At 33.0% G+C, this 17,547-nt stretch overlaps 1 protein-coding gene across 4 annotated transcripts in view; it reads right to left on the bottom strand.

Moving 5' to 3' along the window:
* LOC140439820 (uncharacterized) overlaps window positions 1–17,547 on the bottom strand; it is a 194,620-nt gene that overhangs the window by 17,353 nt on the left and 159,720 nt on the right. For 2 of the 4 annotated variants that reach the window (XM_072529971.1, XM_072529970.1), the window contains exons 5-6: window positions 16,673–16,900; window positions 14,164–14,346 (exon numbers count right to left, since the gene is read on the bottom strand). The exons of 1 other annotated variant lie outside the window; for it this stretch is intronic. In XM_072529971.1, coding sequence (XP_072386072.1) covers window positions 14,207–14,346; window positions 16,673–16,900 — 368 coding nt within the window. In that variant the 3' untranslated portion in view covers window positions 14,164–14,206. Of the gene's footprint in view, window positions 1–14,163; window positions 14,347–16,672; window positions 16,901–17,547 lie in introns of those variants that run through there. One more of the 4 variants, XM_072529969.1, reaches the window with a different exon arrangement.

Genomic DNA, 17,547 nt, shown 5'->3' on the forward strand with positions numbered 1-17,547 from the left:
AGAAATTAAAAAAAAACTTTGAGTTTTTATAAAGATCTTCACCATTCAATTATTCACTGATAAGACAACATAAAGCTTAAAATAAATGAACCACGAAGTAACAAATATTTATATTACCAAACATAACATGCAATAATTGAACTTCGTAAGTCCTAGGTTTTTACCTAACGTGACCGGAAGTAGAATAGGAAGTCGATATTTGAACTCTTCATGCAACTTTGGGACGATTTATATAAAATTTCAGCAATTTTTGCCAAACTTTTGCTCATAAGTTTTTAACGGAAAATGAGATCAATCCTGCAACTAAATATCTGAGCTCGACTTTTCAGTACGCGTGGATTGGTATATGACATGTATTTCCGCAACTATAAGGTGGCACTTTAGGTTACCACTTTTTCACGATCACTGATGTTAAAACCGGAAGTATATATGCGTTCTCGTCTTGCTAATGTGGGTCGAATAATTTATCGCTTGTACTATTTCGGCGACTGTAAAATATTACTTCCGGCGACAACTCTGGAACCTAAAGTACGAGGTCAAATTTCTCACGTGTATTACCATATTTGGTTTATAAGCTTTCATTCGGCACTTTATTTGTTATTATATCTATTCTAATAACGTAAGCGTTGTATTTACTGACGGACAGACAGGCATAAAATCAGAAGTATCTATTTCGCGAATAATATATCGCTTGTACTATTTCGGCGAATTTAAAACAGTACTTTCGGTTGCAACTCTGGAACCAGAAGTTACATGTCAAATTTCTTACGTTTAATATAGTTTTTGGTTTATAACCTTTCATTCAACACCTCATTTGTCATTATGTCTATTCTTACAACGGAGGAGTTTTGTTTACGGACGGACACTACCAGTAAACACTACTTACTATGTTATTTAATCTTTAGCTTAAAGATAACAATAAAAAATTACTATTTAAATGGAAATAAGCCATAGTTAAAGGTTGAAGTAAGTTTATTAACGTTTCAATTTCCACTTCGGAAATCGTTCTCAAAATACAAACATTAGTAAATTAAACAAATTTTGTTTTTTTGTTACTTAGTGAAAAACACGCATGGGATAATGAACATAGGGTTCAATGGAATGATTCAAGTATAGTTCTAAAAGAAACGGATGGTAAAAAGAGAAAAATCAAAGAAGTGACTCTAGGAGAAAGAGCATCATTCTCTCTCCTGATACCAACTATAATGTAGCTTCGCCTATTTTTTACAAAAATTTTAAACTGATTTTCCTTGTGTAGTGTAGTGTTATGTACAATTTTATGTTTATAACATTCAATGTTTGCTGGGTAGGCCAAAATTGACGTAATACCCCCGAAGATGCTCTAGGAAGCGAAAGGACTTGGGCAAGATTTAATTATAAACTGTGCTCGATATCTGCCTTTTATTTGATCAAAGTTCATTTATTCGAGCATTCAAACTTATATCAATATCTAATAATGTTTAAACATTAAGGCTCCCTTAACTATTTTCTCTGAATACAAGTTAAAAAGTAAAAGCAATAGTATACAGCCTATATTTCATCCGACAGTTCTTATTTAACTTTTATTCTTGACCCTTGATCTTCTTCTTCTTCTTCTTCTTTTTACATAGAAATGACTCTCTGTTTTCCAATGTGCCTCCAGTAAGTTGTCGTTCCATCGTTTTCGTGGTCCTACTGATCGTCTTCCTATTGGAAGAAACCGTCTTTTGCCGTCTTTACTACTCTATTTGTTGTCATTCGGCTTATATGATCGTTCCATTCTACTCTTCTATTTCTTAACCGGTTCTTGATGTTCTCCACCTTGTATCTAGGTCGTATATATGTACTTCTAGGTCTGTCCCATAGTGGCTTACCATCAATTTTTCTGTGTTTTCATCTCTGCTGTTTCTAACATCCTTTTTGTCCTCTCTGTGTCAGGTCTTGTTTCTGCAGCGTATTTAGTATTTATTTCTCCATATTGTTTCATTCAAGCAGCCTGCGGCTCTGATTGCTTTATTCACTTGATCTTCCACTTCAGTTTCGAGCTTTCCTTAGCTAGATAATGTGATGCTTAGATATTTACATTCCATCACTTGTCCTATTATCTGACCTTTCAGCTCCAATTTACATCTGAGTAAATTTGCTGTTGTAACTATACATCTTTTTTTATGCTAGTATAAATTTGTAATTATTCGTAAATCTTTATCGTCCAATCCATTTTTCCTTTTTGTAACCATTTTGTTATGTCTGAACTTATCAAAAGCCTTTTCAAAATCGATTACACAGATGTATACATTTTAATTTATATCTCTGCATCTCTCTATCAGTTCTTGTATAGTGAACAAGACTTCCTTCGTATTCAAGCCACTTCTAAATCTGAATTGACTATTGCTGATTCCCTCTTCTAATATCATGGATATGCTGCTACGTATTACTCGCAGGAAGGTCTTCAAAACGTGACTCATTAGACTTATTGTCCGATAATCACTGCATGTCTTTGCATGATGCTTCTTTGGTAATGTGACAAATGACTTAGCCAATCAGTTAGTAATATCCCAGTATCATAAATTCTGTTAAAGAGACCACACAGTGCTTTAATTCCATTTCCTCACAAAAACTTTAGTATTTAAGCACTTAATTCATCGGGGCTAAGTGCTTTAATGCTAAATGCCAAGTGCTAGTAATCAGTGTCTAGTGTTTTACTCTTTCATCTTCAAATACTTCAGAAATGTAATTTTTACATTCTTGTAACTGTTAATTGATTTCTAATATTCTGTGTCCATTTTTGTCTTCTAAACTTGGAATAGTTGTTTCCGTTTGTTCCCGACGAGGCGCCCTGATAAAATGTATCGTGTTTCTTTTCATAGCATTCAATTACATTACATTAAATTACGTTACATTACATTATATTACATTACATTAAATTATATTACATTACATTACATTACATTACATTACATTACATTACATTACATTACATTGCATTACATTACATTACATTACATTACATTACATTACATTACATTACATTACATTACATTCTTTACTATGCAATTGTGTCTTCGCATCTTCTGCCTAATTATTGCATGGATCTTCTTGTATTCATTTTTATCTTTATTAGTTATTAGGTATGGATACACCTGTTTGAGCAAGATAATTTTTGCCTGGGAGCAATTCGATGACCTTTGCCAGAGGAGAGACGAGTGGGGGAGTTTCTTCATCTTTGATTAGTACATCATCTATCTTCAAAGGATCAGTAGCAATGTTCCACTTATTCCCATTTTGTCTTAGTAACATATCCGATAGAAACAGTGGAAGTGTCAGGCATCTGGGAAATATACTTGGTAGTACAAGGCTGTGAGAGGAGTATTTGATTTTCGTTTATTAGTAGAGGAGGTATGGACTTATTCGGAGGAGGGCTAATTTTTAAAAAAATCGGCATACATACCACCTTCTTCACAAGATGTAGCAATTAATATTAAGTCGATATATTTTTGTGTTGAAATTTTATTCAAAAATGTAAGAAAGTGGGAGTCAATATATTCTGAGCTTAAATAGAGAGTTTATTAATCTGTCGTATATTTAGAGCATTTAAAGTTTCAGGTTAACAGATACTTTGAATTTGTATACGAGTTGGGGGAAGTATATTTGCCAATTCCACTGGCACACCGCAAGGAGGCGGTATTGGATTTAAATTCGCAATACCCAATGAAGGCAAATTGACAGTTGTCACAATTGGAGTAGAGACTAAAACATTTTGTGTATGCAGAGCTTGACTTGAAACCAAAGTATTGGATTCTTGCAATACTTGTGGGGGAGAAACACACTCCATGTAGATATTACAGTTTCAGTAATCGCATTTTGTTCTGGAGTAGTTTGAAAACTGACTGTTTGTGATGGTAACACATTTTTTAATAGAGGCTGGTCTATTACATCTTGAGTACTGCTGTTATTGGAAGTGATTTTATGAATCGGCTTTTGAAGCTCTTGCGTCTGAGCTTGAACAATTGCAGAAGTAAACGAAGTACTTATAGTTATTTCTTTCATCACTTTAAACTGATTGGGGAGTGAGTAATTATTAGAAAATGTATTAGTATCAGTATAGATAGATAATGTCTGTTGCTAGCGAAAGTAAACAGTCAAGAGAGAGAATGTCTGTTGCTAGCGATAGTCAACAGTCAAGAGAGCACGTCTGTTGCTAGTGGCGATCAACAGTCGAGAGATAATACATCTGTTGCTAGCGATAGCAAGAGAGAAAGTCTTTTTAGTTTGCTATTTTAAAACTATTTGTATTTCTAAAGGTGTAGGATTGAAGTGAGGGTAGGAAAGGTTGGAGCAGGGTACTAATTTTAAAATTGAGGTAGAGAATGATGGCATGGCGGTCATATAAGCCGCTGTGCAGTTGCTTGACAAATATGAGTAAAACAAAATAATGACCGCTTGCTTCGTTGAAAACTCATATAAAATGTGACCGCTTGGCGTACAGTGTCATGTGCGTTTATGTATTCTACCAGATGTATTGGTTATATTTTTAAAAATATGTAAAAATCGTAATAAAACAAAATTTATTAAAAGTGTAATTTAAAACGATTATTAAATAAATCGAAATAATATATACAGATAACTAAGATACAGATATATTAATTTAAAAAATTATTATTTTAAGTGCTTCAAATTAAAGCCATGAAGGCAAAAATGGGGATTATCCTCACAATTCTCTCAAAAAGTGGTAACTTTTTTAACTTTATTCTTAGTTATTTCTTATTTCACCTTTTTCTTGTAGCAACCTTTGCTACACAGAACTTGCTAATTCATCTTCCTTTTAAAAATGTATGATTTTTTATATTTTTACTGCTAGTGGAAGTATTTCCAGCTTCTTCATTTATATGATGCTTTACTCCACCAGTTGCTATAAATACAACATATTGCCAGTACAAGTACCTGTACAAAAAGAATTCCAAATGCCAGAAAAAATAGTAAGATTGGTAAAAATGACAATTAGAAAAACCATTTGTGCTGTGAAATGCAACTGTACAGTCTCAGAAGAATTAGAAGTAAAAAAGGTGTTCCTCAAGGAGACTCTTTCTCTAGTTTGCTATTCAATATAGTTCTGGAAAAAATTGTAAGGGTTGGTTGGATAAATAGGTCCTGCACTCTTTTATACAAAGAGCACCAACACTTAGCGTACGCTGAAGATGTGGTTTTCATTGCCAGAAATGGAAAAGAACTGGCAAGTATAGCAAAAAGACTGATTCGGAAAAGCTCTAAAATGGGACTGAGTTAATATTGATAAATTCAAGTACATGGTAATCTCGAACAAAAAAGGAATAAATACCAGGGGCTCCATTACATTGGAGGTGGAGGATGGATCAGTTGTAGAATTCGAGAAGGTGGATGAATATATGTACTTAGGTGCTCTTATAATCAGACATGTAAGGAAGAAACTGAAATCAACCTGAGACTAACCAAGAGCAACAGATGTGCTGAAGTCACAAACAAAATAATTTAGGCCAAAAATACATCTCGTAATACAAAAATAAAAGTATACAAAACTATAATTAGACCCACAATGCTATACGCTGCCGTGTCATGTACTATGAATAACACCATACAGAACAGATTAGAAACGTGGGAAAAAATATACTTCGCAGAATATTTGGTGGAAAAGAAGTGGAAGGAGAATGGAGAAGACGAACTAATGTAGAAATGTACCAATTGTGTGCTAACCCTACAATAACAAAAGTAGTGAGAAAACGTAGACTAGAATGGCTCGGACAAGGTAATAGATAAGTCAAGAATATTGGTTGGAGAAAACCTGAGGGTATTCAGTCTCATGACATCTTTTCCTTCCAATAAAACATAGAAATTACAACAATGAACTAAGAATAAAAACATTCTAAAATAAAAACTAATTACAATACTGATTGCAAAACTAGTACATCTCAAAATCGTTATATCTAGATGGGAGTTTAATTAATCTTTTACTTCTGGTAGGAAACTGATTCGGTATTTCACTCTCACAGGCCGTTGGTGTTGAAGGTCTGTCATTCTGATTTTTAGGCATATTATTGGATGGTCTCAAGTGATAGCTATTTTTTCTTACAAACGTGTCATTTTCTTACTTAACAACATACGATCTTGGCACTTGTAAACATCATCTAACCACAGCAGGTTTGTATTGGCCATCTTCTCTTATAACCACGTTATCCCCTACACTTAATTCTTCTTTTGTAGCTGTATTTCTATCATAGTAGTGCTTGTACAATTTTCTTTTATTGTCCAATTTATTCTTTTCATTTTTTAGGTCTACCTGTTCTGGTAAATATTTTTCATGCAAAACTGGAAGTTTGCCTATAAGTCTACGACTATTCAAGAGTTGTGCTGGGGATTTATCTGATTCTAATAGTGGTGTGTTCCTATATCTACTACTTGAATCTCCTGAACTTCTCTTATGCTCCTGTTGTTACACATTTTCTCGAAATAGTTGTAATACAAACACTTATTGTACATTTGACCAAATGCTGGACACCTACGGCACTCATGAGCGCGACCACATTTTCTGCACTGACCACTTTTCCTTGAGTTTTCCTCCTGTTCCCATCTTTTGCTTCTTCCAGTATTAAAGTTGTTATTTGAAGCTTTTCCTCTTGCTGTTTGATTATCATTTCCACTTTTACAGAATGAATATTAAGTGTTTGACTTGACGGAACTTCTTTAAACGATATTTTTGAAATTTAATATGCTCTACACATGTCTATTGCCTTTTTTAAGTTTAACTCATGATTCTGCAACATTTTTTCTCGTAGATCTTTATTGATTGTTTCTAAAACTAGTCTATCCATGATCATTGAGTCTAGAACATCCCCAAATTCACAATTTTTTACCAATTTACGCAAGTCAGTTAGGTAAGAATCAAATAGCTCTTCTTCCTCTTGTTTTCTATTGTAGAATAACAATTTTTCGTAGATCACATTCTTTTTAGGGGTGAAGTAATTCTTTAATTCCCCAATACTGTATCGTACGATTTTCTCTGTGCATCCGTTAACTTTAAGGTGTTAAACACATCAAGTCCTTTATTTCCCAAAAAATTTAACAGTAGAGCAATTTTTACTGTGTCTTCCTCTTCGGCCTTGTCACTAGCCAAAAGGTAAATTTCAAATGACTGAATTGCTGAAAGTTTTTAGCCACGTTACCTTCAAATGATAATGGTTGAGGTATTCTAAACTCCATATTGTTCTAATTCTAATAACTTCTTGTTTTCATTTATTTTGGAAGCTTCATTAACCACAAGACTGCGCCATGTAAAAATATTTAATACGGACTATTGTACATCTTTTTTATTATTACTTTCAGTAATACAGTAAACTATTAAATGTGGAAATAAAGCCTACAATCCATTTAAGACGACAAAAGGACTTCTACAAGGCTGTGCTACGTCCCCTACTCTGTTTAAAATATTCTTGGAAAAGACACTCAAACCATGGAGGAGAAAGTGCGAAGGAATGGGCATACCAGTAAGAGACGAATACCTATACACCTTAAGTTTTGCCGACGATCAAGTAGTCATCGCACAAGATGAAGAAGATCTCAGCTTTATGCTCAGAAAACTAGAAGAAGAATATAAAAACAACGGAATGGAAATAAACTTAGAGAAAACCGAATACCTAACAACAGAAAACAAGGATATGAGAAACCTAGAGATAGACGAGGGAAGACAAATAAATGGAACAGATAAATTCAAGTATTTAGGAACCATAATATCGAACCAGGGAACAACAGAAGAAGATATAAACAACAGACTGAGACAAACAAGAAACTGTATAAGACAACTAAACTCAGTGTTGTGGGATAAGAACATTACGATAAAGACAAAAAAGAGAATATATAACACCCTGACAAGAAGTATCCTGACATATGGGTCCGAAAACTGGACAATAAACAAGAGAAATAGAGGTAGAATAAGAGCAGTAGAAATGGAGTTCCTGAGGAGAAGCTGTAGACTTACAAAAAGAGACAGAATTGAAAACGCAGAGATTAAGCGGAGAATGGGAGTGCAATCAGACATAATCGACTATATAGAGGAGAAGAGACTATCCTGGTACGGCCACGTCAGAAGAGCGGACAGAGGACGCTGGATAAACAAAATCACAGAATGGAGCCCGATTGGAAGAAGAAAGAGAGGAAGACCCCGAAGGTCATTCAGAGATGAAATCGACGAGGCTATGGAGAAAAGAACCCTGCGAGATGGAGACTGGAATGACAAGGAAAATTGGAGAAAACGGTTGAGTGAAGGAAGACAGTGAAAACTGTGGAAATCCTTAGTAGTAGTAGTAGTAATACAGTGCCATCATAACCTAATCTAAAGTGCTTGACCTCTATGTATGCCATGAGACCTTGTGCCACCTGTCCCATGTCATAGTCCTGTCAGGACTTTACATTCATGAGCTATTCAGTCTCATGAAAGATTTCCTTTTAGGTTTGATTGTAAGATTCCAAACATTCGTATTTTATTATCTAGAAGTTCATTGGCTAACACCAGGCATGTGCAGAAGTTATCTGTAATAACCGTGAGACCAGCATTCAAAAACTTTTCAGATAGTTTCATCACAACATTATCTGTCACCTGGGTTATTTGTATTATCCGAAAAATGACACATCCTAAGCAACAGTTTAAAGCGATTACGACTTACGGTATTTGAAGCAATATCATTTCGAAACAAGGCACCTCTAGGCCAGTAATGTGAGAGTGAAAGCATTCTGAGTAAGCCCATTTAAGACCAATAAAATTGTATATTTCTCTCCTCTTAGTTGGATGCCATTCATGTTATCTGGGTTTCTGAGAAACATTATCTGCCAGTAATTGTTGAGTTGCATAAAGATTGTTTGATCTACTATAATGTCAACAATTTTGGAATAAAAAAAACGTAGAAACAGGTAGCAGGTGATACATCATTCAAGAACATGGCTACAGCGTAAGTAAGAATAAATTCATGGTTTTCAGAAAAAATAAATTGCTGATGATTACCAACCGGCATTTTCCACTAAACATCATTTGTTAAATTCCCATTTTCCACCGCTTGTTTATCAATGGAACAATTTTCGACCAATACTTGATTTGTCATTACAATATCACTATCCATATTATCATTATTAACAGTTAAATGATCATTTTAAGTGCTGGTTGTCATTATTACCATTACTACAAGATAGACCTTATGGTTCTTTATAGCATATACTACTTTCAGATTTAATTTATCGTAGTCGTATTTTTAATTTTATTTTAATCTAAATTTGATGAAAAATCAGTTTCTTCTGAACTTGAGGGTATATTATATAACTCGGGCTCAGAATCCGATCCACTAAAAGCATCACTATCCTATCCATCTGCAATAAAGTAGGAAACAGAGTTTGTATCTCAAATATATATATATATATATATATAATTCAACTTACTATTTTGTGGCATTCTCTGTACTAGTTTAACCATGTGTAAACTACGTTTATTGCCAAAAATAACTATAATTACTGTTATGCACTTGTAACAATAGAGTGATCTAAACCGTTCACAAATAACTAACTATAACTTTAAAAACAGGTGTTCTGGTACATTCAAAATTACAGTGAGTGATGTGAATGTTGGTCTTTGCACAGAAGTCGGCTGCGGACATGTCGAGTTTTGCATCTAGATCCTGTTTTTATCCAGAATATTCCATGTACGATATCGACTTTTATATTAAAACTATACAGCAAATGATAGCCCTTTAGATTAGAGTAAATGACGTATACATTTTAAAATCGTAAAACATGTGACTTGTCGGGTTTTGAATTTAGACGCCTGAGTTATAAAACGGTTATAACCTGGAGAAAAAAAATTCGAAGGAGTATCTGAAAGCCCCTAGCACATACATAAAATATTTATAAGACAAGCGATTGCCTATGGACTATTAAAACTAGACTGGAGACTAGATACTAAAATATGTAGATTTATGAAAATGCTTTTATTGTAAATGCTTACAAATAAACTAATTGCCTTACGCAGTTCTTTTGAACAGAACATCCCAGCAAATCCTACGTGGTGTGAAATGGTTGTACGCTATGTAGCTAATGAGAGGGGGTGTTGGTGAGTTTTCGGTGTTATAAAACTGGAGCAAATCGGCTAAGATATGTTAACAGACCCAGAAGAGAGTGATCAAAATTGTATAAAATATAATTCTCCCAATTTTTGTTTAAGTGCATTCATGTCGTGAAGTTAATAATAAACAAGATAATACAATAATTATGCTTCCTTTCCCCTTCCACTACTTTCTCGCATAACTAGAAAAATATCGAACGCACGAAAAAATTTACGTACAACATCAAATACTCATTTTAGGAAAAAATGAAACAGACCAAAATTGTATAAAATATTATTTTCTACATTTTTGTTTATGTACAATCATGTCGTGTTAATAATAAACAAGATAATTAAATAATTATGCTCCCCCCTTTTTTCACTATTTCCCCCCTTCTTCTTGTAGTGCCTATCCGTTTCCGATGTTGGCGATCATCATGACAATCTCTACTTTACACACTGCTGCTCCCAAAAGATTTGTAGTTGTTGTATTGAGCCACGGAAGTACATTTTTGAGCCAGGAAATCCATCGCCGTTTTCCTTCTACTTTTCCTTGTAATTTTTTCCGATTTTAGCTACATTGTGGTTTAAAGCGGAAACTCCCCCTTAACTCGGAAAATATAGACCTCACGAAAAAATTGTAAAAAAGGAATTGCAATAAATCGCATTTACAACAATTTTAGTCGTTATCATTTTTGTCGAAAAGTTGAAAATGCTGCAGATATTGAACAAAAGTGGTTTTCCTTTTTTATTTTCAAATTCAAGATAGCGGCTAACGGAATGGTTGGGATTCAGTCGCGATTTTAAATTTAAAATATCATTAACTCTCTATAAAATTTAGGCCTTTTTTTGTCTAACCCGACTGGACTATATTTGATGATTGTAAATTAGATTTTAGAACATGCATAAGTTTTTATAAAGCTTTTTTGTTAAAATTAAAAATATAAAAGTTTCCCATATGGTGCCGACTTAATTGGACACACTATATATATATATATATATATATATATATATATATATATATATATATATATATATATATGACTGTCGATATAAACAAACAATACAGTTTATTAGGGCTGCAGTCAGTAGGTTTGACCGGGATGTTATAGAAACGCTCTTTTGGCTTTTGGTCGAGCTTTCGGAATTATTTTATTCCTTCTTCAAGACACTGTAATTAGAAGAAAGTGTAAATATTTACAACATATCAAATTGTCATTACAACTTACTAGTCGTTGAGATTATTTGTGTAAAGCTACGACACTCAACATTAAAAATACACATATAAAATATAACATGTAAAATAATGAACAAAATACATTTTAAAATTTAGTTGGAAAGTTAAAAGTTTGTTAGTGACATCTTTTAATGGTGTGTTTTGACTGATCCATAGAGAACAAAAAAAAAACAAAAATAGTGTGATTAAAAAGTAATTAGTAGTTCTTGCTATTATATTAATTGAAAAAGTATATTAAACCTGTCTTGATAGTATGCAACATGTTTTGTATGCAGGTGTATTATGGTGTGTATATGTAAAAGTAAATCTTTATTCTATTTTTGATGTTTTGTCAGTAAGTAACAATAAATGTTGCTTAATTTATCTATGTTTGACTTTTTATTTATACACGACGTATTAGATTTTATGAAACAGATTTCCAAGAAAACACGTTTTGAATGGTTTTTTTTCTTTTGCCAAAATATGGGAATCTTCGAAATTAAATTCATGTTTTAAAGTTAATGCATGTTCTGTGAGCGCACATGCGTTTATCTTTTTGGTTTTTATGTTGCTGCGATGTGATATTACTCTATTGTGAAAATTACGTGATGATTCTCCGATATACACGTTTTTTCAATTGGCACACGGTATAGAATAAACAACATTCGATGACTCCTGTATTGTGAAAGGATCCTTTGTCTTTGTGTACAACTTCGTTTTCACATTCTTAGTTGCAATTTTTAAGCCACTAACATTTTTGAAAATGTTCAATAGCTTAGGTGTGAGAACTGGAATATAGGATAGGCAACCATACGTTATTTTAGATTGTGGTAGCTTTGATGTGTTCTGTGTCAATGTCTGTGTCAGTTGTCGGACCTCATTCACCTCAATATTATGAAAATTTTGGTTGTCAGAAAATTGCAAAGGAAAAGGAGAACCAAAAATGAGTTTATTCAAAAGCCCTGTAGGATAGGAGTTCTCTTGTAGTATAGATATCAACTCTTTTAGTCCCTTGTCCCTGAACGCGATGTGTGATAAGTTGATAACCCTAGTTTAGCCCTTAAAATTAGGGTTATTTGAGAATCCTCATTGCATGCGTAAGACATACTGAGGTCAGTATCCTCAAAAGTTAAATGTTTGGGCAGATATTATATGAGATCAGAGCCTTAAAGACCTCAAAGAAAGGATAACTACAGAAATACAGAATATTTCACCTCAAACTTTAAACAAATTTCGGGACGAATTTTATAGGAGACTGTGTTATTGCCAACAATAAGGTAGAGCACATTTTGAGCATTTATTTTAATGTAATCCAATCAATTACTTCGGGTATTCTATGAATTAATTGTCTTGAGGAAAATTATACTTAATTTCAAAATTTCACCTTGTATTACTTATAATAGACCCTACATGATATAGTTCGTTGAGATCAGGTTGTTAAGGAGCTTTTAAAAACATAAAAATATACAAGGTGTTTCATTTAAAATGCAGATTATGGACTACGCTAGACTTGCGTGGATCACCCTGTACATTCAAATTTGTGTTTAGAAAGCGCACATTTAAATTTAAAAGTTAAGGTATCTCAACGTTTTTTATTACCTTCTAAAATAAGGACACAAACAATTTTATCCATAAGTGGTTTCCACACTGTACACATATATGCATATATTATATGTTCCAGAAATGAACATATCTGGTTTTCTCTTTTACATGTGATAAAGAAAGAATTTTTTGACATTGTATAGTACGCTACGGCCGTGTTGGGCCTCTCTACTGTAAAAATATTTAATTGTAAGTCGATAAACTTAAAAGTGATTTTATTTTTCTGGAGCTATATTTGCTCACATTAACAATCCTTGTCCTTCAACGGTCATTAAAGAACCAAACCTATGGAGATACATCCATTCACAACTCCTTTGAAGTAAGGCTTGGAATCAAAAGATTTCCAACCCTCGAGTGTAGGTAGCCAGTTATAAGGCCCCACCTCAATTATATGATAAAGTCAGTGAATAAAAAGTAAAATGTAATCGCATATCTCGCAAAATAGAAAAATAAAAAACAAAACAGGTATATAGATATAATGCGACCAATTTGTGACATTAGAGTTAAAAGACCCTGATTATTTCCAGGACAACAACTAACAATAACTACGGAGGAAGCTACAGCTACCTGAGGAAAGGAATGCCAAACGGTAAAACATTTAAAACAAATAGAAAAAGTTAATGGGAGTGAATAATAAACGTAAAATGTAATGGCATGTCTCGCAAAACAGGAAAATAAAAAACAAAATAGGTATATAGATGAAAGGCAACCGTAAATACGTATACATATCTGACTATTGGTCGTCTTCAGTATGGTGCAGATAGGTTAGAAAAGGAAGCATGTTAACTTGGGAAAGGGTCACTACAGAAGCAATGCGACCAATTTGTGATATTAGAGTTAAAAGATCCCGATGGTTTCCAGGGCAACAACTGACAATAACCACGGAGGAAGTTACAGCTGGGGAAAAAATGCCAAGCGTTATATATATATATATATATATATATATATATATATATATATATATATATATATATATATATATATATATATATATATGTGTGTGTGTGTGTGTGTTTGTGTGTGTGCGTATGTATTGAAACTAGTGGAAAGAAAACGGCAACCAAGAAATATGTATTTTAATATCAATCTGATAATTCTTTTAAAGACACGTTTTAGCTACTCTAAGCATATACTTTATATATAATTATATATGTATATATATATATATATATATATATATATATATATATATATATGTATATATATATATATATGTATATATATATATATATATATATATATATATATATATATATATATATATATATATATACATATGTAGATATACATGAATACATTTAAAAAATTGGTCTTTTAGATCTTCTAACTGGATCGTGCAACCCATCTCTTATTATTAGTGTTCCTAAACGGGAGAACGTATCCATATATTCTGTATATCCAGGCGTTATGGTAAAAGTTCCTCCTTTACAGGCACCAACTAAAATAAAAAAAATGCTATTAAAATAAAGGGAACAAAAACCTTTAAACTACATTGAGATGGAAGTTGTTTATATTATGATATTACTTCCTCGAGCAGTTCAATTATTACTTGTTGGATAAGAGGACACTCGAGAATATTAGGAAATGAAGAAGTCGACAACTTAGCTAAATCTGCAACTTTAAATAAACATAGTATAAACAACATACTTTTACCAGTAACAGACATAAAAAATAAAAATATAAATTTTACCAGTAAAAACAATTATTACAAACAAAACTGGTAACATTTATACAACCAAAGTAAAACGGGAATCAAATTGCCAACCACTTATTCCTAACGACAGATAAGTTATATGTGATGTTACTTAGTCGAATATTTTATTTATAACGACAATTAACAGAATAAGATCAAACACTCACCCCATCATACAAACACAGCATATTTTTATTCTATCCTGCAGTTCCCTTTAGCTCTCTCTATTGCCCAAAATTCTATGGAGTCGAATGCCTTTTCATAACCAAAGAAGCCAATGTATAAGTTCAAGTGTCATTGACTTTCTCTATTAGCGTTCTGACTGTAAGAAGATGATCTGCTGTACTGTAACCTTTTCGGAATCCTGCCTGCTCTACCGGTTGATAGGTATCGAGCTTCGACGTAACCTGTTAGTTATTACTCTCATAAACAGTTTTTACATTTGGGACAGCAGGGAGATTGGCATATAATTCTTCAGATCTCCCCTGTCTCCTTTTTTGAAGAGAAGTATTGTCAAACTTTCATTCCAATCATCTGGGGCTTCTCCTCTGTGAAGACATTCGTTGAAAAAAATTTTCAATTCTTCATGAATAATTTCACTCCCCTCCTTCAACATTTCTACAAGTATTCCATCTGAGCCCGAAGCCTTATTGTTCTTTAATTGTGCCATAGCTTGTTTTATTTCGAAGGATTCTATGTTAGTGAGTATTTCTGAGTTGACATTCGTTATCTTTCTCCATTATTCGTTATCTTTACTCCCTTCTTTATTTGTTTATTTAATTCTTTAAAACCATCGGTGTTTCTCCGATGCGGCTCTTTTCCATCAACCATTTTGTTGCATCACTTATTCTGTCTTCTTTATTTTTCGTTTTCTTTGCAACAGTCATTCCTGCTTTCAAAAGCTTTCTTTGCATTTCTTTATTAATTGTGTTCTTGTCGGAATATTCTTGTTGATAATGTTCTATAAATTCTTTTCTTAAGACTTCTCTATACTCATCTCATCTTAAAACAAGAAAATTGGAATATCTCGGACATATTACACGTGTAGAGAAATACACCTTGCTCCAACTGATTATGCAGGAAGATCCAAGGAAAGAGAAGCATAGGGAGGCGTAGTATGTCATGGCTGCGCAACCTGAGAGAGTGGTACGGATGTACATCAAATAAACTTTTCAGAGCAGCCGTCTCAAAAGTCCGAATAGCTATGATGATTGCCGACCTCCGCCGTGGAGATGGCACTTGAAGAAGAAGATACTCATCTCCCTTTTGTCGCATATTTCTCGCAACTAATATATTTTAGTTGTCTTTATAAAGAAACTAAACAGTTTTGAAAGCTCGATTTTCAATAAAAGAGTATACATATCTTAGTGTTTGAACCACTGAGCCTTCGGCTTTTTGACCGAAACCTCACGAATCTTTGGAAGTTATATATATATATATATATATATATATATATATATATATATATATATATATATATATGTTATGTGGGTGTTCCGAAAGATTTCCTCGGTTAGTACAATTAAACCTAAAGCTAAGATTAATACTATTACAATAATTAATATTAAAGTTTTTAGGCATATTCTTTGCCTTCTCCAATACCACTCTCAATTAATAACTGTGGTTCTTAACGCAAGCAACACAGTATCATCCGCCTATCTTAGATCACTGATCTTATTCTTGGAGTACAGATAAAAGGCAGTACTGACAAAATGCACCCCTAGATTTACGAGTATTCTTTGTCATTCCTACTCGTTAAAGAATGTCCATCAATTTTCCATATCTAACCTTATCGAATGCTTTCTCAACGTCTATAAAGCACAGGATTATTTACATATCTGTACCTCTGAACCGGTAGTTGCACACTAGTTCGCGTAGCCTAAGTTCTTGCCTGTTTCTTTTACATAAAGTAAAACTTTTAAGTTCTATCATTTAACAGTTGTTTATTACTTCCTATTTTAAATATTTGTGTGTAGAATTCAAATGACTGTTCTTTTGCCTTCAGTGGATTAAAATATTAGCTAATAAAAGTTATTTAAAATATTTACATTAAAAATGTTTTTGTACTTACGAACTTGTTTTAAATCCTCCTTAATAAAACCCCCGTGCCGAGATAATCCTCCGCCTTGTCTTCTTCCAAATTCTTCACTGGTGAACGCTCCATTCCTTCCGTATCCCTTCATCTTTGGAACAGGCCTGCAAACGTCTCCTGGCAATCTTACAGGTTCTGGACATGGTCGCAATCCTTCTACGCCTGCAGCCCTTATTAATTCGTCATAGGGAGCGTTAGGGTATTCCTCTAAAAAATGTAAAATAAGTACGGCCATAATAATAGTATGGTGTATACTCTTACCATTTAAATCGTAATAATATTTGTGTGGATTTAAAATGTTTTGTAGAATTACTAACCCTAAATATTTAGTCACGTATATATATATATATATATATATATATATATATATATATATATATATATATATGTGAGTATTTCGTTAATATAATATATGTGAGGTATATATGGTTCAAATACCAGCTCACTGGAATTTGAACGAGATAGACGTGTGTAGAAGGGCTGCGATATTTATTTTGCAAATTGAAGTAATCTCGAACAGATTTTCTCACAAAGTGTATTTATTCAGAAGAACATGAAATGTGCCTATATATGATTTTTGAATTTCGAATAAAATCAATAATGTTAAACAGTTACGGTTAAACAGTCAATTCAAATGCGTAGAGGTGAGAGTGGGACTTACCAATTACAATAAAACATTAATACAAAAATTAAAAAACCCTTGTATCAGTACAAAAATATATCTTTATATTCACCATGGATTATAAAAATTCCATCAGTCAATTGCAGTCTATTACAATTCCAAAAACTTATCATACAACTCTTCAGAGATCTAATTAACTCCCATTCTGATTACATAGTATACTACATAGACG

The sequence above is a fragment of the Diabrotica undecimpunctata genome, chromosome 4 (genome assembly GCF_040954645.1).
Source record: "Diabrotica undecimpunctata isolate CICGRU chromosome 4, icDiaUnde3, whole genome shotgun sequence".
Classification (NCBI taxonomy): Eukaryota; Metazoa; Arthropoda; class Insecta; order Coleoptera; family Chrysomelidae; genus Diabrotica; species Diabrotica undecimpunctata.